Below are 24,134 nucleotides of genomic sequence, written 5' to 3'. Positions count from 1 at the left end.
AGAGGCATCAGAGAGCTCCAGGAGGAAAAAGAATGTCTCACAATATCAAAATTAAAGTTCATTAAATCAGAAAGAGATAATCCACACGATTATTTATAGTTAGTTGGTTTACAAATTTTGCAAGTACAAACCTGTTGCAATATCATGTTACTGCATAACTTCTCATGTGTTCAATGTTTGATTGATTTAAAAAGTAAACACAATTGTGATATTGGTCAATGGAGCCTTCTTCATTTTGAGCCTTTTTACTGGGATTTCTACTCTGTGGCATCAGAAGATCTCCTCATCCATGCATGATTCTACATCGTGCTAATTATGAGGCTTAGAATGAAGTTTCAGCTGAACTACTTGTTGAATGAACACACGCAGTAGCTCAGCCCTGGCTGCCTCTCCCTCCCTTGCTGTCTTGTGTCACATCTGGTTCCCCTGAGGCCACTCATCACTCCCACCCCACTGGCTTTCCCTGATGACAAATGGCTCCTGAAACTTTGTAATAAACTTTCTTATGAAAGTTAAAATAATCATATGGATAAACCCTTAGAAATCACTATTTTCTAAATAATAGAAAGCAACATCCTATTTTTGTCATGAGAAATTGATTCCATTGTTTAAGATCCTTAAACAATGTAAGTGGTGAAGAAAATTTGTCTTTCACAGCATTAAAACCTGTTTGCCTGTATCTTTTCTATCATCTTAGCTGAACTCATGACAGATTTTTATTTTATTAGAAGTAAAGTTTCAAAGTATTCATACCTTAAAGCTGTAAAATAAAATTTGGAAAAGCGGTGATATGTCTAAAAAAAAGAAAAGGAAAAAATTTTCCCCTATCAATATCAATCTTGGGTTAAAATTTTAATTTTTTGAACTATGTTTAATACATTCAACAGCTAAATATCAGGTTTGCTAAGGTGGTCATGAAGAAACAGATAACATATTAGTTTTGTGTATAAAATAATATCCATCATCAGAGCATTTATTACCACTGTTACAGAAGGCAGTCTGATGATCAAGGAACCTACTAGAGGAGATTATTTCTAAAAAACAAGTTCAAGACTCTCATCTAATAGGAGCAGAGGCTGCAGATAGAGCATTCATATTAAATAAGATAAAAATTGGATGTGGGTCTATATTGGATGGTCTCAAATAGTTTTATTCAATACCTGCATTGTATTCAAGAAATTAGATGCCTTGAGCACACTATTCCATGGGGATTTGGAGAAAGAGAATTCTGGGTAAAGTGAGAGCTATCAGGGAAAATATATGTATATATTACAAATCAAAGAGTGACAAAAATATGATTTTAATTAATAATTTAAATGCTAGGTTAAAGAGATCCCTGGAGTAGAGATAACCACTTTTATTTAAGAAACACCTTGTGTTTAGAAAGAGCAGAATATTTTAAAGGCAGCCTTGTGGGAAAATGGCTGGGAATTAGACTGTGGTCCTGAGACAAGTCTTTTGTGCAGACTTTGAACGCCCTTGAGAGCACTGATTAAGATTGTTTAAAGGAAAACGGTTGATCCCTATGACCTTTTCCTTACCTACCTGAAAGATATTAGTTAATTCCCCTTCTCAGCACCTGAACCCAGGCTCTGCTAAATTGCTTAATGAGCAAAGAGACCAATAAATACGATGAGGCTGCAGTGATCTGGGTTCTCAGTTCTAGAGGCTGGGAGTCCCCTGTACCCATCTTTTTATGTATGTTGTGTCTTGTGTGTGTTTTATCTTAATTCCTGCAGTGCCTTCCTTTTGTGCAAACCCATGGCTGAGCTGGTCTCGGCACAGCCTGAAAATCTTTGATGAAATAAATGATTTCACCTATATTAATTTAAATATTTAGACCATCTGTATAGTGAGAAAAATCAGCAACAACCCAAATAAAATAGGTAAATATGAACTATTTTATACTGATAGCAAGCTTTAATTTATATTTTTAAATTTAAAATTAATATTTAACTTACAGTAGGAAATAGTAAACATATTTAATTTATATAATCATTATATTAAAGCAACTGCTATATACTCTAATTCTATTCAATAAAATTTATAATGAATGATAAGTAATGATGTTAAATCACATTGAAATACTGAATGCTGTGATATTAAAGAATATTTTCTAGGGATAGATAATATAAAAATACTTTATTTTGAGCCAGCAAATAACAAATAAGTGTAATATTTATGTATTCAGCTTGATATTATAATAGGAGATTTAAGTAAAGTACCATTAAGAAATCCAAAGAATATTTATCTTAAAGAAAAAAAAAACAGATAAAATTAAGGGTTTTTAAATATTTTTTCAAGTTTTAGGTAAAATATTCTTGTTTTTGTTATCATTTCTAATCTGTGGAGCTTATTCCAAGATTACACATCACTATCTCATTCATAGTGTTGAAATTTGGCTACTTCCTTTTGGGTGCTCTTTCTTTTACTATCACTAAATGATCTGAGAGGTCAGTACTATGACTGTTTATCCGCTTGAGAAGAGTATAGATCTCAGGAAATGCCTGATTCTAACTCTAAGTAAAGCATCAAACATCTTTTAAGTGCAATCAATATTCTTAAAGGGAGAAATAGCAAAATGTAAAATCCAATAAAAAATCAATTTTTTGTATCACATTCATAAGTGGCAGCATTTAATATAAATAATCAAACTCATTACTTAAATAAAATTACTTCTGGTACTAAAATATGTCATTTCTAACTGTACAAACCAACCCAATTTTTGGTGATAAAATCATAAATCTTTTACAGGAAATATTAAGATTTGTGTATGTTTTTCTCCTGGGGAGAGGGAGAGGTAGAAAAGCAAATATTGTCACAGAAATCATGGAGAATTTTATAACACTCTGATGATTGCTTTAGGATCTCATTCCTTTCTCACGTTAAACATGTGATAAAAAGAAAAAGTACATTAGAGGATATTTTTTATTACAGTTTAGAAGAGAGTAAAATTTAGAAAAATAAAATTTAGTTTGTAATCACAACTGTAATAGCTAGAATTTAGAAATACTTTTATAAAATCCAAGACTTCTCAAGTTGCTTTGGCTTTATTAAATCAATTAGTTCATATGTCAATCCTAACCATTTATTCTTTTGTGAACGATGGCACAGGGACATTAAGCAATTTGCATGAAGTCACAGAATGAGTAGATGGGGAAGCTATACTTCAAATCTCGCCCATCTTGGTAGAAATGTATTCTTCATCCGTTACAATATACTTACACTATGTTTGGTGGACATAGTTCAAACACCAGGACAGAAAACTGAAAGGCAGGGCTGGGATCAATCTTGAGTCAGGGAATATTTGGGGGCAATATCTAAGGAGAAACACACTGTCAGGATTGTACAGTGCAGAAACAGCTAGCGCTGAAAATGAGAGAGTGCCTCTTACATTTTGTATCAAAGACAAAATTTACTTTAGCTCTGACTCCAGTGAAAGAAAAGAATAGAAAAAAGTAATCACCAACAAGTACCTCAATAACTTCATTAAGTACAGTTTTGCTAGGCAATGTGTTACAACCTTGGCGACTACAGATTCAAGAATATATATTCATCATTATAATTATAATTTTAGAACCATAACTAAAAATAAGAGTAAAGTTGATAGGCAATTATACCAATATGATTTCATTTAATTGTCACAAAGAAGCAAACTTTAGAAAATTTGAGCAATAATTTCACACAGATTTTGATGTTAGAATTCAAACTCAAATCCAGTTTAAAAAAATAGTCCCTGACTTGCAATCATCAGACCTTTCTGTAAATGATCAAAGTATTCAATATTAGTAAGTCTCAACATCTTTATCTCTAAAAAAAAATAGTGAGCTTAGAAACGGTTGCCTAAAGTATTGTTTTTAAAGGAACAACAAAGATGGGGGAAAGCATAGAGCACAGGAGGTAAACTTCTCCCCCTGACCACACACAGAGACTCAGGGATGGGCACCTTCCAGACCATTCCTGTTTCCCCTTCTTACTGTTTCTATCTGTATCTATGTTCCCAGGCAATTCTTACAGAATAAAACACTTACATGTCCCCACTCAGAATCCTGCTAAAAATAACATGTTTTATTCCACAACATGCAAAAAAAAAAAAAAAAACTCTCTCTTTTTGTAAACTGCCTAATAATAACTGTATAATAAGGGCATGCATGCTCAAGAATATCAAGTGGTGGGAGAGAAATGAAAGGTTGCAACAGACAGTTAAAAACGTATGAGGAAGACAGTTTTTGATACAGAGCTGGTTTTCCAAGAAATGTAATTCACTAAAAGTGAGATCATATGGCAAAGCTGTGGGTTCATCTTCAACAACTCTCAATTTGCCAGTGTCTTCGCTGAGCAGGATATACTATAATTTGGTTTCTTCTGGACTGTGTTCAGAAAGTACAATGATTTTAAAGGAAGTCTCATGGCATTTTACAGTGGTAATTCATAGTATCTACACTGAGAAACAGGAAATATATTAATAGTAACATTCTTAAATTACATACAATTACAGTGATTATGAAAACCAACCTCAATGTCCACCATACAACGTAAAAAACAGAAACTGATCCATGAAGGTCAAATTAAAGCACATGGTAAATTTCCTCTTTCCACAGATGAAACACCAAGAAAAACAACCAGAAGAAAATCTAACTAAATTGATGGAATTTGTTCTCTTGGACTTTGCTGATGTTCCCCATCTCCGGTGGTTTCTATTTGGATCATTCTTAATCATTTATATCATTATCGTTTGGGGCAATGGCATCATAATTCTAATAACAAAACTGGACCCGGCTCTCCAAACCCCCATGTATTTTTTCCTTGGTAATTTTTCCCTTCTGGAAATCTGCTATGTGTCCGTTACACTCCCCAAAATGCTCACGAATCTTTGGACCCAGCAGAGAACAATATCTTTTACTGCTTGTGCTGCACAAATGTGCTGGTTTCTTATGCTGGGAGTCACCGAGTGTTTTCTCCTGGCCGTGATGGCCTATGACCGGTATATGGCCATCTGTAGCCCTCTGCGCTATCCTCTAATTATGAACTACAAGGTCTGTGTCCAGCTGGTGGTTGGTTCCTGGATCGGTGGCATTCCAGTCCAAATAGGGCAGACATTGCAGCTTTTCTCTCTGCCTTTTTGTGGTTCTAACCTCATCAACCACTTCTTCTGTGACATCCCCCCAATACTCAAGTTAGCCTGTGGAAACACCTCTGTAAATGAAGCGATGGTCTATGCAGTGGCACTGTTGTTTGTCACAGTGCCCTTTCTGTTGATACTTATCTCCTATGGCAAAATCATCTCTACAGTTCTGAAACTGCCATCAGCCACAAGTCGGGCCAAAGCCTACTCTACCTGCTCATCTCATCTTATGGTTGTGGCTCTATTCTTTGGATCAGTCATTATCACATATTTAAGACCCAAGACCCATGGCTCAGCAAGAACTGACAAAGTGCTTTCTCTTTTCTACACCATCATGACTCCCTTATTTAACCCGATGATATACAGTCTAAGGAACAGAGATGTCATAGTGGCACTGAGAAAACTACTATGTAAATAATTTCCTTCATTAGAAAGTGAATCCATTTATAGAAGTGGGTGTCTTGTAGAAAAAACTGTTATGTAAATAATTCTCTTCATTAAAAAATGAGTCTGTTTATAGGAATGGATGTCTTATGGATTTTTAATAAAATTTCCAACAGCTAAACTCAATTTATCTATTTCCAAATTAAAAGTTACTTGTTAACACTGAGACACTTTTCTGTCCGCAGTTCAGCAGTTATGTATGTGTCCACAAATAGCAAATCACTCTCCTGGGAGTTGTATCATGTTATTGCGAAATGTTCCTTCTCAGTAAGAACTCTGACAAAGATCAATGCAATAGACTCAACTGTAATGTAGTCTCTGTTATATTGCATATTGGAAACCATATCATTCATTTTCATAATGTTGTCACAGCCATTTTTAAAATTAGGCTGGTAATAGAACATGAATCAATTTTATATATAAATATATATATCAAATATATATATTTAGGCCTAGAAATGACTCTACATAGAAATTTATTTATTTTTTGCATTTTTCTGAAGCTGGAAACCGGGAGCTGGATCCACCCGGCACACCCACCAGGGGGCGATGCTCTGCCCATCTGGGGTGTCTCTCTGTCGCTACCAGAGCCACTCTAGAGCCTGGAGCAGAGGCCAAGGAGCCATCCCCAGTGCCCGGGCCATCTTTTGCTCCAATGGAGCCTCGGCTGCGGGAGAGGAAGAGAGAGACAGAGAGGAAGGACAGGGGGAGGGGTGGAGAAGCAGATGGGCGCCTCTCCTGTGTGCCCTGGCCGGGAATCGAACCAGGGACTTCCACACGCCAGGCCGACGCTCTACCACTGAGCCAACTGGCCAGGGCCCATAGAAATATTTTTAGAGAAAAAAAGTACCTTTGATTAGGAATGTATTTTTATAAATAATGTTGTACAATGATACTAGTGAACATTAGGCTATGTATATATCAAATGAAATATTTTTATATAATGCAACTATTGACACAATGAACCAACTATTATTCAAATATTTGCATATATAAGAAGAGCTTGGAAGTGGCCATGGGAATGTTTACAAGTTAAAGTTTTTAAGTATATTTTATTAGAGATGATAGTTGGGAAAGGAAAACTAGGGAAAAGGAAATAAGTGTTTATAAAAGTAGATATCTCCTATAAGAACACAGGTAGCACATATATACTTTGTATACCACACATACACACATGGGAAATAATCAATAAAAATATAGTCATCAATGTTAATTATAGAAATCTCAGAGTAAATCATTCTATTATTTTGTCTCATTTTACTGAAATTTTTCAGTTTATTACAATAAACCTGTGGTATTGATGTAATCATACAAAGCAAACAATAAATTTGTATTCATTTTGAATAAGGAAAATTATAATGGTTAGTTGTATGTGCTACTTCGTTATTATAGATTTCCAAACTTTCATGCTTATCTAATCAATTATTCACATAGGCACTGAACCTTTGCAATACGAGGAACTCTCACTAACACTCATTGTTTAAAAAAAATGTGGTGAATCTTGCAAAATTCTTAAAGCGTTTTCCCCATAAAAAAAAATGTCAATTTTTTTCCCCATTTTTATGAGCCTGACTCACTCCATGAAGGTAGGCAAGAATAGTATTACTTCCTCCGTGGAAGAAAACAGCCAGATGATGTATGAACAACCCTGATAATAAATCTAAGAAGAAAAATGGACCCAGGCAGAGAACAAAGAGAGCAATTAATGAATCACCAAGATTGTCAGATATTACAGCTATCATAAACTATGAAAATCTAATGACAATGATTTCATACAGGGGAAGAATAAAAGAAAGAAAAATGTAACAACAAAAGATTCCAACTCTTTCAACTGCACCTCAAACAGCTATGCCTATGCCAACTCTATTTTTAAAAGAAAGTATCTATGGGTTTAAAAGTGAAGAAAAATGTTAAAAGTTAGATTCAGGATTACTGTAAGTACACACAATTGCATTTACATAAGTGTGCCTAATCTTTTATGTCTTAAACTCTTTCTAAAGTGTTTAAATGTATTAAAGCTTTGAACCGGTATTTTTAAGGGAAATGAACATCTGTCAGCAGGACCATTAATGCCTATCCTCAAATTCCAGATATAGAAATCAACAGCTCACAGTAGGAGATTGTCTGGTGCATCCCTCTCTGGGAACTTCTGACAGTGATGCCATTCTGTAGTTTTACTTATAGTTGTACGCAGGTGTGTGTAAGCCAACGTTGGCTCCTGTTCTGTAGATATTTTACTTCATCAACCAATTTACATCCTCTATCATCAATATGATGTAGTATATTTATTTATTTACACATTGTATTCATGGAACTGTGTATGTATATATTCCATTTTATTCAATGTTCCCTATGCTATAAGAATTTTATACATGGTCCAGGGTGAAGACCATCATGATGATGGTAAAAGTAATAATTAAGATGATTATGATGGAGATAGTAATCGGAGTAGCTTATATTTCTTACACTTTGTCAAGCAGGGATATTATAAAAACAGTCTGTCCCATGAGTTCAGATCACCAATTTTCACTTTTCACCAAAATTTTGATCAAGTCAGTTACTTTCCTCATAAGGGATGGCAGGGATTTATCAAGCAGATTACCTAAGTAAATCTGATCATATGATTCTTGATTCATTGGTTTAAGATTACATTTGTAGGAGAGCCCAAACTGTAACTAAGTTTCAGTTTGGTGGTGTGGGGGTTAGCATAAGTGACTCCATTTGGGACATGTTGTCCTTAATAATTCACAATCAGTGAAATGATGAAGACATACCTTTTCCTATGAACTCTGGGATTCATATAAAGCTGAATATCTACCTACTATGGAGAAGCGTTTGTAGAAGTTTAAAGCACCAAAAACTGAAGTGTTGGCTGTATTCTAGTATTATTCTTGGTGAAATTACTGACTTTGTTATATTTATATTCCAATTCATAGAGATAATTATTATAATGCTATTTTTGGAGAATGAGACATTTTAAGATATCAATTATCTAGGGGGGGAAAACTACCTATTTACACATTAGAATTATTTTCCTTTCACTAATGTATTATGCTTAGTTTTGTCTTGTGTTTTTTTTCATGTACTACTCAAAAATAGGAACTATGGAACAGAGTGTGTCTTCTAGTGAGTTAATAGACTTTACCCCAGAATGTAATGTCATATTGTGCAACAGTGAATAATTCATGGCAGTTAGGTATCCAATCAAATAAAAACCACATGAGCTAATCATGTTATTTCATTAGGAAATTATAATAAAAAGAATAATGATCCCCCAGGATGACCAAATTCAATTCCTAAACCTGTAAATATGCTACATTATATGACAAAATGAACTTTGCAGATATGATTAAAGTTACAAATCTTGAAATGAGGAGATGATCTGTGTAAGCTCAATCTAATTACATGAACCCTGGGAGTTGATGCTTCTAGCTCCTCCCCCCTTCTTTCTCTCTGTCTCTCTCTCTCTCTCTTCCTCTCTCTCTCCTCTCTAAAAATGAATAAACAAAATTAAATTTAAAAAAAAAGGCAGAGGAAGAAAGAAGGGTAATTCAAAGATATGTTATGACAAAAGAAGTAGGAGAGAACAGGACGCAATTTGTTATCACTGGCTTTGAAGACTTGATAGGACCACGAGCTAAGGAACGTGGTAACTTCTAGAAGTTGAAGACATTTGGCTGACAACCGAACATGGTAACTTCTAGAAGTTGAAGACAATTGGCTGACAACCAGCAAAGAAATAAAGTCTTCAGTACTACAATCTCAAAGAACTTAGTTTTGTCAATAGTCAAACACAGGGGTAGTCAACCTTTTTATACCTACTGCCCACTTCTGTATCTCTGTTAGTAGTAAAATTTTCTAACCACCTACCAGTTCCACAGTAATGGTGATTTATAAAGTAGGGAAGTCACTTTACTTTATAAAATTTATAAAGCAGAGTTACAGCAAGTTAAAGCATATAATAATAATTACTTACCAAGTACTTTATGTCAGATTTTCGCTAAGTTTGGCAGAATAAATCTTTATAAAACAACTTACTATAGTTAATTCTGTCTTTTTATTTATATAATACTTTGGTTGCTCTGCTACCGCCCACCATGAAAGCTGGAATGCCCACTAGTGGGTGGTTAGGACCAGGTTAACTACCACTGGTCTAACAGATCAAAAGGAATGGACTTCTGCTTGAGGGTATAGAAAGAAATAGAGACCTGCAAACACCTTGATTTTTATTCAGGGAGACCTATGTTAAACCTATGGCCTACCAAGCCATAAGGTAATAAATGTGTGCTGTTTTAAGCCACTAAAAGTTGTGGTAATATATTACAACAATAGAAAACTAACTTTAAATTTAAATTTAGAGTTTAGAGATTTGAAATACTTGACTTCTCTGTCTCTCTTCCAGCTAGGTATGAGTGGATGACTCAGTCCTTGCTAATGAGATGATGTGGATGTCAGCAAGTGTTGTGTCTTTTGCTTCCACCTCCTTTCATTCTTAAAAGTTTGCAGAAGTTGTATCTAAAAGAGTAAAAGAAAGAAGAGGTATGAAACTTAGTTCTCTGATGTCATTATTTGAAGACCCTGGAGTATCAACACAATCTCTCCAACTGTTTAGACATCAAAGAGCCATCTTAGTACTGGGTTGTCTGGTCAAAAATGTAATTTATCTGTGTTTATAGTAACGCAATTTTTAAAAATCTTTACTTATTGGTTTTAGACAGGGAAATGGAGAGAGAGACAGACAGACAGAAACATCGATATGTTCCCATATGTGCCCTGACTGGGGATCAAACCAGCAACCTCTCTACTTTGGGACAATGCTGTGCCATCCAGCCAGGACTATAGTAATGCCGTTTTCTCCCTCTGCATTAAGGATCACATCTTCTTTATTCTATATGTCTCATGTTTTTGTTGGTGGTGGGTTTTTAGGAAATTAAAAAAAAAAAAACTTAGACATTTTGTGTAAAAGAATAGCAGAGACTCAAATAGATACTTGAATCCTGAACTTTCATCTGAGCACTTGTTCAGATGAGAGGCTGAGTCAATCAAATCTATAACAGCTTGGTCTAGGTTTTGTTGCAGCTTTAATTATGTTCATTGTCCCATTGACTCTAAGTATTTCTATTATTTATCCATAGATGCCATGTACTTCAGTTTACCCTTATTCCTAAGGGCATGGCAATGCAGGGCTTTCACTTCACAACTTGAGCTCTCCTCTCTTCAGCAAGAAGAGACAGTAAGAATTTCCACTCCTGTGTTTCAGTGGCTTCTGTCTTCTTATATCATCATCATCCACCCCCAGCAGCTCCAGAGATTGGGAAATGTTGTAAACGGCTATGTCTGTGTGTTTGAGCTGCACAAGTCTCTTGGTGCTCTAAATCTGTGCAATTACCAAAAGTTCTGCAAATGTGTCTGATCCCAGCTGAAGCCCTCTCCCAGGAGCCAGATGTGTATTCCTAAATGCCAGATGGCCTGGATCGTCAAAGAAATGTGGATAATAATTTTCAGTGTCAAATGACAATCCCCTCCAAATTTTACACTTTTTCCCTTTATTCCCAGAACCCAAATTCACAGCAGATCTCTGTATCATAAGCACTAAAAAACTGGAGGAGATTTCACTTTGCTTTTCCAATATTGATAGTGTGTTTGGTCGACTACATGTAGAGAAGCTTTGAATTTAGAAAATGTCTTCAATAGGAAATTTACCATTTGCCTGGGCTTCTCACATCTCCAGTTTTGACACTGCAGCATTATGTAACTGCTAAAAGCTCTGGAAAAGTCCACACTCTCAATCTTTGCTCATATTCATAATGGGTACATTCCCACAGGAACATCTGTGGGTCTTTAGCTCACCTCTAAATGGTTATACACTTTCTCAAACTCTCCGTGCAAATGAAAAGTGATTGTGAGAGTAACTGCACTGTAATTTTGTTGAGGGTTTTTTCAGTGACAGTTAAATCAATTATATGTAAAGTATTTAGAATATTGCATGGCAAGTCATAAGCATTATATAAATGTAGCCATTATTAATAAAACCTTATGACATACCCTTGTCTTAAGCTATGGAGAAGAGAGAAAAGTGGAGCACGTGAAACTAATATTCATTGTTTACAATGTGTTAGTCTCTCTAAAGTGTGAGCATATGGAAGAATGTATATGTCCAGAGATAGACAGATAGATAATTTTCCTGAGTTATCCCATAGAGCAACTTGTGAGACATTGTTGTCATTCTTACAGTGCAGATTAAGAGAGATTATTATCTAGGGCAAGGTCACAGAGCTCATACCAAATTCTTACTAACTCTATAGTAAGATGAATTTTTAAATACCTTGTTTACTTTAAAAACAGACAAAAATAAGAATAATTTAACCAGTGTCCTAGTGTAGTGCTGCATCTCATTTACACTCTCTGAGGCCACAACATAGATCACACGTTAACCCTTTGTATTCTCTTAGGCTTCTCCGTGTCTATGCCAGAGGGTGGTTTTAATGATTAGATGAGATAAACAAATGAAGCTCTTAGCACTGTCGCTGTCTTAATATCTTTTACATAAATGAGATAATGACACCAAGTCATTCTGTTCCCTTCCTGCCCATGATGACAATAGTAACAGCTCATTGGATGCTTTGCTTGTTCTGTTTCGTGTATTTACAAGGCCATCCTCAAGGTAAAGATAAAATTTCTTACACTTCAAAATCAGTTTAAATTCCTCCAACTCCTGTAAAATTCTGAGACCTCAGAAGCAGGAATTGATAGACTTCTTAGACTGAATGCCTTGGATTGTACTATCATAATACTCATAGACACAGACAACAGCATGGTGATTACCAGAGGGAAAAGCTGTGGGGAGGGTGGAAGAGTGTATGAGAAGGATAAACGGTGATGGAAGGAGACTTGACTTGGGGTGATGAACACACAATACAATCTACAGATGATGTATTACAGGACTGTACACCTGATATAATATAATTTTATTAACCAGTGCCATACCAGTAAATTTAATAGAAAAGAAAAAATCATTGGCAGAGCTATTTTTGTTTGCTCATAATGTATAATCATTGAGAAGGCCTTACAGAGTAATTTTATTTTATTAGAAATCAATACTAAATTTTTGTCCACTTTACTAAGTTAAACAATATTCATTGAGCACTTACTATAAGCCAAGATTTATGATACATACACAGGTAGAAAACAATTAATTTCATCAACTTGATATAGTATCTTGACATAATTTATTAAACTACCCTAAATGTTTTCCTATCAAAAATATACTCAGAGCTGATGTTTACTAAAATTTGCTTTCATGTCATTAAGTTTACTTTTACTTTATTTTTTTTTAAAAAACAATTAATTGGCATATGTTTTATTATAGCATTTCATTTGCTTTGTCCCGATTACAGCACACCACTATAAAATCATGGGCAGAAAGTTCAAATTGTTCTATAATTATCATTCTAAGGTATAGTCTACAAGTAAATTTGTTTTTAGTTACATATGCATATATCTTTTTTTCATATCATCATCAGTTCATTAATGAGTTCATCACTTCCTTTCATCTTCTGGGACAGCTATTGTGCTATATGTGAGATACAAAAAGTGAATAGACTCAGACATGGTCCCTGCATGCAGGGAACCAACTCACCAATGGAAGAAATAGCCATCAATCAAACAAATAAAATACAACTAGCAACCTTATAATATGATAGCTACTAACTCCTGAAATGTATTTCCCAGAGTTTGTATTTGAAAAGGAACTTGGGATGGGCTTTCTTTTTTATTATTTGTTTGTGTGTTTGTTGAACCAATGAAATAAGTCTATAATTATATCTAATTTTTTTTCCTTTCCATCAATATAACATTCAGGTTGTTAGAATTCTCGTAAAAAGAAAACAACACAATATGGAATCTATATCTGTAACTACACCTTGGTGACTGAGTTTATTCCATCAGTGTTTCCATCTCGCTCTGAACTGCAGATTGCCCTATTCTTCATGTTTCTGGCATCGTATGGTGTGATTTTAATAAGGAACATTGGATTGATGGTGTTTATCAGTATTGATCCACGCCCACAAACCCTCATGTATTTTTTCCTTAGCAACCTATCTTTTGTAGACCTTTGTTAATCCTCAGTCATTCTTCCCGAAATGCTGTCCAATTTTCCCTCAGAGAACAAATCTATTTCTTATTGAGGCTGTGCTTTGCAGTCTTATTTCTTCTGTGCATTTGCAGACACAGAATCCTCTACCTTGGCTGCTACTACATATGAACACTGTGGTACCATCTGTAACCCATTACTGTATGTGGGTGTGATGTCTCTAGAATCTGTTTATGGTTGATTGTCTTGTCACACATTGGAGGCAGCATGAGTTCCTCGGTTCAAACATCCTTTCCACATATTCTGAAGTACTGTGACAAAAATGTTATTAATCATTTTTTTGTGATCTCCCTCTCCCTATTAAGCTATTCTGCACAGACACATCAATTAATGAGTGGTTTCTCCCCAAGTACGGAAGCTCAGTAGAAATTATCTCCTTCATCATCATCATCTCCTACATTTTATTCTTCTCTCAGACTTAAAGATTTGCTCTTCTGGGACAAGGAAGAAAACCTTCTCTAGATGTGCCTCTCACCTGACTTCTGTGGACTTCTAACTTCAAGGGAAGTTCTTCTTCTCTTTATTTACTCACAGCCCAGCTACTTATACTCTCTGAACATTGATAATTTTTTTTTTCCATTTTTCTGAAGCTGGAAACAGGGAGAGACAATCAGACAGACTCCCGCATGCGCCCGACCGGGATCCACCTGGCACGCCCACCAGGGGCGACGCTCTGCCCACCAGGGGGCGATGCTCTGCCCATCCTGGGCGTCACCATATTGCGACCAGAGCCACTCTAGCGCCTGAGGCAGAGGCCACAGAGCCATCCCCAGTGCCCGGGCCATCTTTGCTCCAATGGAGCCTTGGCTGCGGGAGGGGAAGAGAGAGACAGAGAGGAAAGCGCGGCGGAGGGGTGGAGAAGCAAATGGGCGCTTCTCCTGTGTGCCCTGGCCGGGAATCGAACCCGGGTCCTCCGCACGCTAGGCCGACGCTCTACCGCTGAGCCAACCAGCCAGGGCCTGAACATTGATAAATTTATCTGAGTGTTCCACACTATTGTCATTCCCATGCTGAACCTATTGATTTATAGTTTGAGAAATAAAGATATGAAAGTCACCACTAGCATAGCCATAAGATCAAAGGTAGATTCCCCACGAGATAGAACATTCTAAGATTCATCTAATTACCCAATTATAAGCTCTCACTGGGCACCTGCAACACACACAACTTCCTTCACAAGGATTTTGTTTTTCAATTAATCAAATACATTTCTTAATCTCAACAAATAAGAAAAAACATTTAAAAGTTTCAAAATGTCTGTTAATAGACTACTATTCAATGAGTACTAGCTTAATGTTAATGCTACAATGTGTTATATCAGGCTGTCATAAGGGATATAATAAATGCCCCTGAAAAGTGTGTGTGTGTGTGTGTGTGTTCTATTGACAAGGGTAGAATACTGGACGAGGAAAGAAGCCAGTTTCCCTTGGTTCATATGCCAGCTCTGTACCCAGCTAGTGAGTGGCACTTTGAACAAGTTACTTTTTCTATGCCTCAGTTAACTTATCTTTAAAATGGGAAGAATATAGTACTTATGTCATTGTTACATGATCAACTAATTGAATGCTGAGAATACTGCTGATGCCATTTTAAGCACTTCAAATATATATATATATTATATGTATATAATATATATATGCTGATCAAATATATAGCCTATGACTCCAAAACAAAATTCTTTGAATTATACCCTAGAGAAATGAATATGTTCATACGCACACACAAAAAAATGTATAAAATGTCCACCACTGAACTATTTGCAATAGTATAAAACTGAAAACAACTCAAATTTTTTTAGCACATTAGATCAGGACTTGACAGACTTTTTCTTAAAGGGTTAAATAGTGTACTTTTTAAGATTTATCATCCATAATTTTTTGTCACAACCACTCATATCTGCCCTTGTTTCATAAAAGCAACCATCAGCAATATAAAAATGAATGCTGCATCCTAGCTCCAGTAAAACTTTGTGTGCCATAGTTTATTAACACCTGCTCTAGAGTCGTTGATTTATTTTATGATATGTTTTTATTGGAAAGCTAAACAGCAATGAGAATGAATGAGCTACCTCCACATGCAACAACATGGAGAAGTTTTACAAACATTTATTGTATGAAAAAAGCCAAACATAAATAAGCAAAAGCTGTATAATTTGACTACTATATACCTCAACAACATATAATCTAATCTTCCATATTGGACATCAATTTGTGATGGGTGTTGGAACATTTTCTGACCTGCCAGTAATGGTCTTTTTCTTTGGCCTGGCTCTGGATGCACACACCGATATATTATTTGTTCAGCCACTTCTCCTTCAGTGACTACTGCTGTTCCACAGCACAGACTCAGAATTCTTGTAGGCTTCATTGCCATAAAGTCCATTCTCTTCTGTCACTATGCTCTGCAATTCTCGACCTTCTGCACCTTTGCAGATTCTGAGTGTCTAATGCTGGAGGTGATGGCCCTTGATGGGTACAAGGCCATTGGCAACGCCTTGCTCTGTACAGTCACCATGTCCGGCAGAGTGTGCTCCCTGCTCACGGCTGGGGTTCCCATGGTGGGAATGAAAGATGCTTTGGTACACATGATGAGTAACATTCCACTTACGTTTCTGTGGTTTCAATGAGATTAACCATTTCTTCAGTGATGGACCACCTCTCCTTCTTCTATCTTGCTCGGATACTCAGATCAATGAGTCGGTGACATTTACCATTTTTGGCTTCATTGAACCGATTACTCTTTTAGGATTTTTTATGCCTATATCATTCAGCAGTGTTAAAGATCAACTGTGATGAGGGGAGATTCACATTTTTCTCCCCCCGCCCTTGCCACTTAACTTCTGTGGCAATTTCCCAAGGAACTCTGCTCTTCATGTACTTCAGACCAATAGTATCCTATTCCCTAGAGCAAGACAAAAGGACCTCATTGTTTCACAGCCTTGTGATTCCCATGCTACACCCTCTGATTTATAGCCTATAGACCAAGGGTGTAAAAAAGACCCGGGAAAAACTTAGAAACAAAAAGTGGTTCCATTGAAAAGCTATATGTATAAATTTCTCTCAATGTAATATATGTTTCATGAAAATCAAACTATATTTGTCCATCGTGATGTGATCCAGTAGCTATTTATACCATGTTCCAGCCATAGCAAAATGGTGCCATTCCCTAAATATTCCATGCTTCATTTTGTGTCTTGAATTTATATGTAATACTCCCTAATTGTGAAAAAGCTCTGGACTTTTAGTTACTAAATTTTTTATTGTATCAGTCTTTTATTTGTGCATTAATTTAATTTTCTAAAGGTTATTGAGAGTTTCCTAACTCTCTGTTGCACTTCTATGTGCATTCCATGGTGAATAAAACAGCTTTTATACTAATGAATCTTATCTTCTAGTGGAAGTAACAAATATGGATAAATAATCATTCAAATTATTTATAATAAACTATAATTATGCCATCATGTAAAAATACTGGACACTATAAATCCAAAGCACATTGTTCATATATAATGAAGGGAATTAAAATGCGCTTCCTGATATGAAGGCAATTATCTGAGATCTAGAAGATAAGTAGGAATTAATTGAGAGCTTCAAACAGAAGCATTCCAGGAGGATGGATCAGCTATTAGAGAGGCCTTGAGTTGGACAGGACCATGGTATTTCTCTGGGATTTAAAGAGCTTAATGAAGACCAGTGCAATAGAGTATAAATAGCAAAGGCAACTAGCCTCATGAATCAATCCCTTTGTTGCAATTTACAATTCATCTACTTCCTCAAGGGGCTTTCCTTCCCTCCAGCACTCTTAAAGCTTGGTTCACACACCACCATGTGCCTTAGAACATTGTTGAAACTATGACTTTGTTTCCTAAATCATTGTTAATGTGGGATTGTAAACACACTGAGATTCAGGACTGTGCAGTTTTTTCCTTTACCCACACATCAGCACGTGTTTTTATTGAATGTTTATTACATATAATGCAGAAAAATAATCACTGATGGTCTAGTATATGCCTTGAATTCAGTTTTTCTATCTTCTATGCAAGAACATGAAGTGGTTGTGGATGCTAAAAGTAAGAAAGTGTTAAAGACGTGCAAATTAATTATTTGGAAAATAATTAAACCAAACAGTACTTATCTGGGTGTTTACAAGATATTTAACAACTTTACATGGCTCTGCTCTACTTTGTTGGTGGTCAAATCACTAGATGTGGCATATTTAGTAAACAGGGACAAGGACATGAATTTAGAAGATCATACAAGAAGCAGGGACACTCTTAAATGTTTGCTACCATTACACAAGCCATTACCATTACACAAGTCACTCAATGTCTAAGGCTATCTAGGTGCCCTGGTAAAATGCCTTTCAGTAAAAGCATTTCAGATTGCCAGGGAAGCCCAAGTGGGACGATGAAACTCCTACGTTCTCTTGGGTGGCACTGTTTCTGGGATTCTGAGACACAATAGGGGGAAGTACAGAGGTAGAAAAAACAACAGTAGGAGATGCTTCCTGTAGTTATAACATCTCCATATTAACCCATAACTTTAGACCAGCGGTTCTCAACCTGTGGGTCGCGACCCCGGCAGGCCCACAGGTTGAGAACCGCTGCTTTAGACATTTTACCTATGTACTAAGTTCTGTTCTGAAAGGAAACATGGCAGGAGTGAAACTGAACTAGACTAAAGCCCAAGCAGAGAAGGGTGTCAATCCCACAAGTATAAAGATAGAATCTAACTTGCATATTACTTTCCCATAAGACAACTGAAATGTATTTAAAATATTATTTCATCTGCATCTTAGTTCCTATTCTCAGATCAAAGCCTAACTTGTGAACTAAAGAGAATTAAAAAGAATAGAAAAAGTAAAAATCTTTAGTGATTTTGATAATGGTCTGTTTCTTGATCTGGGTCTTGGCTACTGGGGCATTTTTTCTTTTGAATTGCTGACCTACTGGAGTATTTTTTTAAACTAGTTACATACTTATCACTTAAGTATCTTCTATATGTGCATGCTATAACACGACTCACTTAAAGGGTAACTATTGATACAATGACAAAAACTCACAATATTAATATCAACTACCTGTTTGAATGTGGAAATAACTAACTACAGCTCTACCTCATTAACAGAAGTCAAAACTGATGATAGACTTTGGAAAACCGTGTGGTAGTTATCGTTTAGCTGTCCCTAAAATTCCATTTTTAGTTTCATACTCAATAAAATATTGAGGAAGTATGTAAATAATTAAATCAGTATTATTTAGGATTTGACAAAAAATATATATATAGTATGATTGTTCATTGGAATACTGCAGAGCAAAGAAAAGAGTGAACCACTATCACACACAGCATCATTGAGGAATCTCATATACATAATATTAAATGAAAGAATGCAGACATGAGAGGGTAAGAACCAAATGGCTTTCATTCTGTATACTTTATAAAAACATACAAACCTATTTATTATATTGACATCACTGTGTTTGGACCCACAAACAGTCTCTGAAAGGCTTGTTGTTTTCTGATTATTGTCCAGGTTTTGAATGCAGAGACATTCTTTTTTTTAATTTTAATGGGGTGACATTGATAAATCAGGGTACATATGTTCAGAGAAAACATCTCCAGATTATTTTGACATTTGATTATGTTGCATACCCCTCACCCAAAGTCAGATTGTCTTCCGTCACTTTCTATCTATCATAATTTTCTTTGTGCCCCTCCTCTCCTCCCACCCCCTTTCGTTTCTCCCCCTTCCCCCTCTGCCCCCCCATTACCATCACATTCTTGTCCATGTTTCTGAGTCTCATTTTTATGTCCCATCTATGTATGGATTCATATAGTTCTTAGTTTTTTCTGATTTACTTATTTCACTCAGTATAATGTTATCAGGGTCCACCCATGTTATTGTAAATAATCCGATGTCATCATTTCTTATGGCTGAATAGTATTCCATAGTATATATGTACCAAAGCTTTTTAATCCACTCGTCCACTGATGGACACTAGGGCTGTTTCCAGATCTTCGCTATTGTGAACAATGCTGCCATAAACATGGGGGTGCATTTCTCCTTTTGAACAGTTCTATGGTGTTCTTAGGGTATATTCTAATTTTCAAAAATGGACTTTCTTGTTTAAAATATATACATGCATAACTTTTAAAAGGTTCTCTAAAAACAAAGACTATGTACTATCAGTTTGTAAATAACTGCAGGGTTTCATTACTAATTTTTAAATCTCTAACAGTTTCTTATACACAATTTTCAAAATATTCTTGTAAAATTAATAAAGCATACAACTTCCACAGAAGATTTCATTAAATGATTATCTTTATCTTTTCTTACCAGAAATTATTACCTTGTTTATATGTCAGATACATGTTAGCAACCCACAGTCCCTACTTTTCCTATTTCCCACAGTAAGAAGCCTTACAAAATCTGGTTTTCCTTAGTAGCAATATCATGCACTGAACTTCTACAATAATGGCCCATGCCTCAGGGGCAGGCAACCATGATCTGGAAGAAGGAGATTTTACGTAGACAGTTATCTATAAAGGATTATGTTTAGCGGCACCATTGATAATTAAGAAGACCATGTAGATCCATAATATTTTTCTCACTTGTTTGTCCCTGATGCCTTAAATTCTACGTTAAATCTCTCCCCTTACACCATTGTTAAAGAAAGCTATTCTATTAAAACACAAACCCATTGGGAAGCAATGAAATTATCCAATTTACAGCACCATATTGCTACCCATGCTCAAAATGTAATGGGGAGTGGGAGTTAGACTACAGAGGCTCCCATGTTTACGAAGATAAAGTTTGGATCCTGCCTAAAGGGAGAGTAGCCTGAGGAAACTGGCATCCCTGGAGACACGGAGCCCCCGAGGGGAAAATGAGTACGGAAAGGAATCGAAAGAAGGTGCCCAGGGATGATGTCTCCTGCTCCAAATAAGCACGGAAGAACTAGAGAATGGTAGCAAAGCCCTCAGGTCCACCAGATACAGCAGTCTCTTGCATTTACCTGGTGGAAAACTACTTAGGTGGCTTTTTAAAACACCCAACATTCTTTTAAAAGACTTCCTCAATCACCCAGCCTGTAGGAAATAACAGATGATAAAACAGATAATTAAACTGTCACTTATTCCTGAAAGACCAAGTGTTCGAAGCCCAGTGACCAGACACAGCGATGGTTATATAATCCTGCGCCGTCCGGAGACGGCGCTGGACCCTCCCGAGACGGACTGGATGGAACAGAGACGGCCGTGTTCTGGAACAGCCACGGGTACTTGTTGTTTTTCTTATTTCTATTTTAGATTTCTTTAATTTTTTATCTTTAATAGGCTGAAAGCATGCTATAAAACCTAAAGATGTTATGGAATATTACACACTTTTATTTTAATTACTTTGAGCAATCTAATTATTTTAAAGATGTGTACATAAATGGCCAGGAACACATTAAAATTCAACTATGGATTGTGGAGGTGGTAGAATTTTTTTTAATCTCTTACCTGTACTTTTATATTTTAAAAAATATTTTTCTTTTATTAAGGAAAACTTTTTTTAAAAGATGTGTCTACAAGAACAGACATTGAAAAGAGTTCACAGCAAAGGTTTTAAAAACTGCACATAGATCACTAGATCATGATTCCAATTTTCTTTTTCTGATTTTTCACTTTCCGCTTCACGTCCATTATATTCTCACAGAATAGAAGAAGTCACATGTGACATTATATATAACACAGTTGACTGGGTAAAATATACCAGCAAGATATAGAATTCAGTTGGTCATCCAAGGGCCAGTTCGTTTAGAGCAAAGGGGAACATATTTCATAGATATACAAGGAAATTAGGGGTCAAAAAAAGAACACTACGCAATGTTTCAATTTTCAGGGAAATGTGGCTACAGTTGAGACCCAATTTCTCTCTGAGGTGATCAGACTTTGGATACATATGGACTTCTATCATGTATCTGATACCTCTGGTCTGTTGGTGAAGAGAATGTGTGGATTCTAGTTTATTATAGAAAAGTAACTCACACAGAAATCCATCCACTCTCTCTTACTCCTCAGTACCTCTCGCTCCCAGCATGCCTTTGGTCAAGTCCCAGACATTCTTCATGATCTCCACTGAGTGACAGCAGCTGTCAGAGGGAGCACGGTGACCTGGTATATTCCACTCGAGAGTATTACTTGTGGAGACCTTGCCAGCTTCTTCTCCCTGCTTTGGCGGGTCCTGATTCACATTCTATCTCTATCCTTGCTAATTGAGGGGATTAATAAGGGAATGGAAAATGTTATATCCAGAAACCCGCTACATTTCTGCCCACTCCACAATTGTGAATGAAGAGGGAAAAGTAAAAACATACATTCATTGTTTGTATCTCTTGCTTAACTGTGTTTCTCTATTACAGGATGTAATGAAGTCTACACAATACTGAAAAAGAGCAACAATCTTGTCAGAAGATGTGGATTACTGAACCAATTAATTTAAGAATTATTGCCTCAACCATGAACACATCAATTTCCTAATCTATAATATGGAAATAACAAAAATTATCATAAATACTATATAGGTTGGCATAGAAATAGCATAATTTAATATAAGAGTGCCACAAACTTGGTGAGTGCTATACAAATATAAGAGATAGAATTCATACCATTTATTGGTTTATACTATATTGCGTATATGTCCAAAGAGTCAGGTTTCCTCATGGAATCCTAGCATTGTTTACTTTTTTTTCCAATTACTGAAAAATAAAGAGAATCAGTCGTTTCACTATTAAGGAAAATGAGCTTAATCCTCCACCTCCGTTTCCTTCCTCCACACCCAGGAGCCCCCAGACCTGAGTGATGGCTGGTGAGAACTGCACTGTGTTCACTGACTTCATACTCTTAGGACTTTCTGGCAGACAGGATGTGCAGCAGGGGCTCTTTGTGCTCTTCCTGCTGGTTTATGGCATCACTCTGATCGCCAACCTAGGCATGATCCTGCTCATCAACCTGGACCCCAGACTCCACACGCCCATGTACTATTTCCTGAGCAGTCTGTCTTTCTGTGATGTCTGCTACTCCTCCACGGTCTCTCCCAGGATGCTGGCCGACTTCTTATCTGAACAAAAGAGGATTCCATATCATTTATGTGCCATTCAGATGTTTCTTTTTGGTGCCTTTGCAGACGTGGAATGTGTCATGTAGTCTGTCATGGCCTATGACCGTTACGTAGCCATTTGCAATCCACTTCTTTATACAGTTGTCATGTCCAAGAGACTCTGCACCCAGCTAGTGGCCATTGTGTACATCCAAGGCGGGGTGTATTCAGCAATCTTCACCTATTGCACAATTCGGTTATCATTCTGCAATTCCAATATCATCAACCATTTTTCCTGTGACTTCCCACCCTTACTAGACATCTCTTCCTCAGATACAACCGTCAATGAGATAGTAATGTTCACTTACAGTAGCTGTGTTCTGGGGTTCAGTATTGTCACTGTCCTCTCCTACAGCTACATCATAACCACCATCCTCAGAATGAACTCAGCCGAGGGGAGACGCAAAGCCTTCTCTACCTGTGCCTCCCACTTAACTGCTGTGGCTATGTTTTATGGGACACTCGTGTTCATGTATTTCCGTCCCAGCTCTAGTTACTCCATGGACACCGACAAAATGGCCTCTGTTTTCTACACCGTTGTCATCCCCATGTTAAACCCACTGATCTACAGTTTAAGGAATAAGGAAGTGAAAGGTGCCCTGAAAAAAGCTGTTGGCACTAAATTATGTTCTGAGTGAGACTGTGTTTTCACCCTGAAGTATTTACTGGAAGATCCTGAGAGCTAAAGTTCAGGTGCTTTGACAAAAGTCTCTGTTGTCTCACCAGTGCTGTTTTTAGATATTTTCCATTACTTTTAATTGTGTCTAAATTAAATATAGGGAGCAGTCATTATTGATCTTAAGCTTCCTTCCAAGCTAAGGAAGACTAGTAATAGATTCATTTTGCTGTTTTTCAAAGAAGATATTTTATACCTCCCTTTTCTATTCATAGGTATGTCCCAGTGAGAAGTCATGGACACAACAACCCTCCACCCCTGTCAATTCAATTTACCCTCCTAAGGTTCCATTTTCAATAGATTTAATAAACTTGCTCAACCAGGTGGAGTGTTGTGACCTACAGGAGGTTTATCTCCTTCCTATGGACTCATATCACCCTATAAATGTTTCATCATAACACTTAGAAGTATAAGTAGTAAATAAGTAAATAAGAATTTTAAAAAACACTCTTGATCTAACTAAACGTTTCATAAATATATGACCCTTTCTTGTCCTGTTCACAAATATTTCTTCTTTGTTATTGGCAATGCTCTGTTCTGGGATGCTATTCAAAAACATTAATTGAATAAATGAATGAGTATCCTCTGCAAAATTG

General features: G+C 36.3%; 1 protein-coding gene and 2 pseudogenes across 1 annotated transcript; all 3 read left to right on the top strand.

Annotated features, from left to right (window-relative positions):
* Positions 1 to 4,577: 4,577 nt before the first annotated feature.
* On the top strand, positions 4,578 to 5,543 carry LOC136320778 (olfactory receptor 10AG1-like). Its single transcript, XM_066253930.1, has one exon. The coding sequence runs from the start codon at positions 4,578 to 4,580 to the stop codon at positions 5,541 to 5,543; it is 966 nt and encodes a 321-aa protein (XP_066110027.1).
* A 10,452-nt stretch (positions 5,544 to 15,995) lies between these two features.
* On the top strand, positions 15,996 to 16,700 carry LOC136320777 (olfactory receptor-like protein OLF2; annotated as a pseudogene).
* A 5,864-nt stretch (positions 16,701 to 22,564) lies between these two features.
* Positions 22,565 to 23,500, top strand: LOC136320800 (olfactory receptor-like protein OLF2; annotated as a pseudogene).
* The last annotated feature ends 634 nt before the right edge of the window (positions 23,501 to 24,134 follow it).

Source organism: Saccopteryx bilineata, chromosome 1, assembly GCF_036850765.1.
Source record: "Saccopteryx bilineata isolate mSacBil1 chromosome 1, mSacBil1_pri_phased_curated, whole genome shotgun sequence".
NCBI classification, from domain to species: Eukaryota; Metazoa; Chordata; class Mammalia; order Chiroptera; family Emballonuridae; genus Saccopteryx; species Saccopteryx bilineata.
The sequence above is the reverse complement of the archived record's forward strand: the minus strand, read 5'-3'. Positions and strand labels throughout refer to the sequence as shown.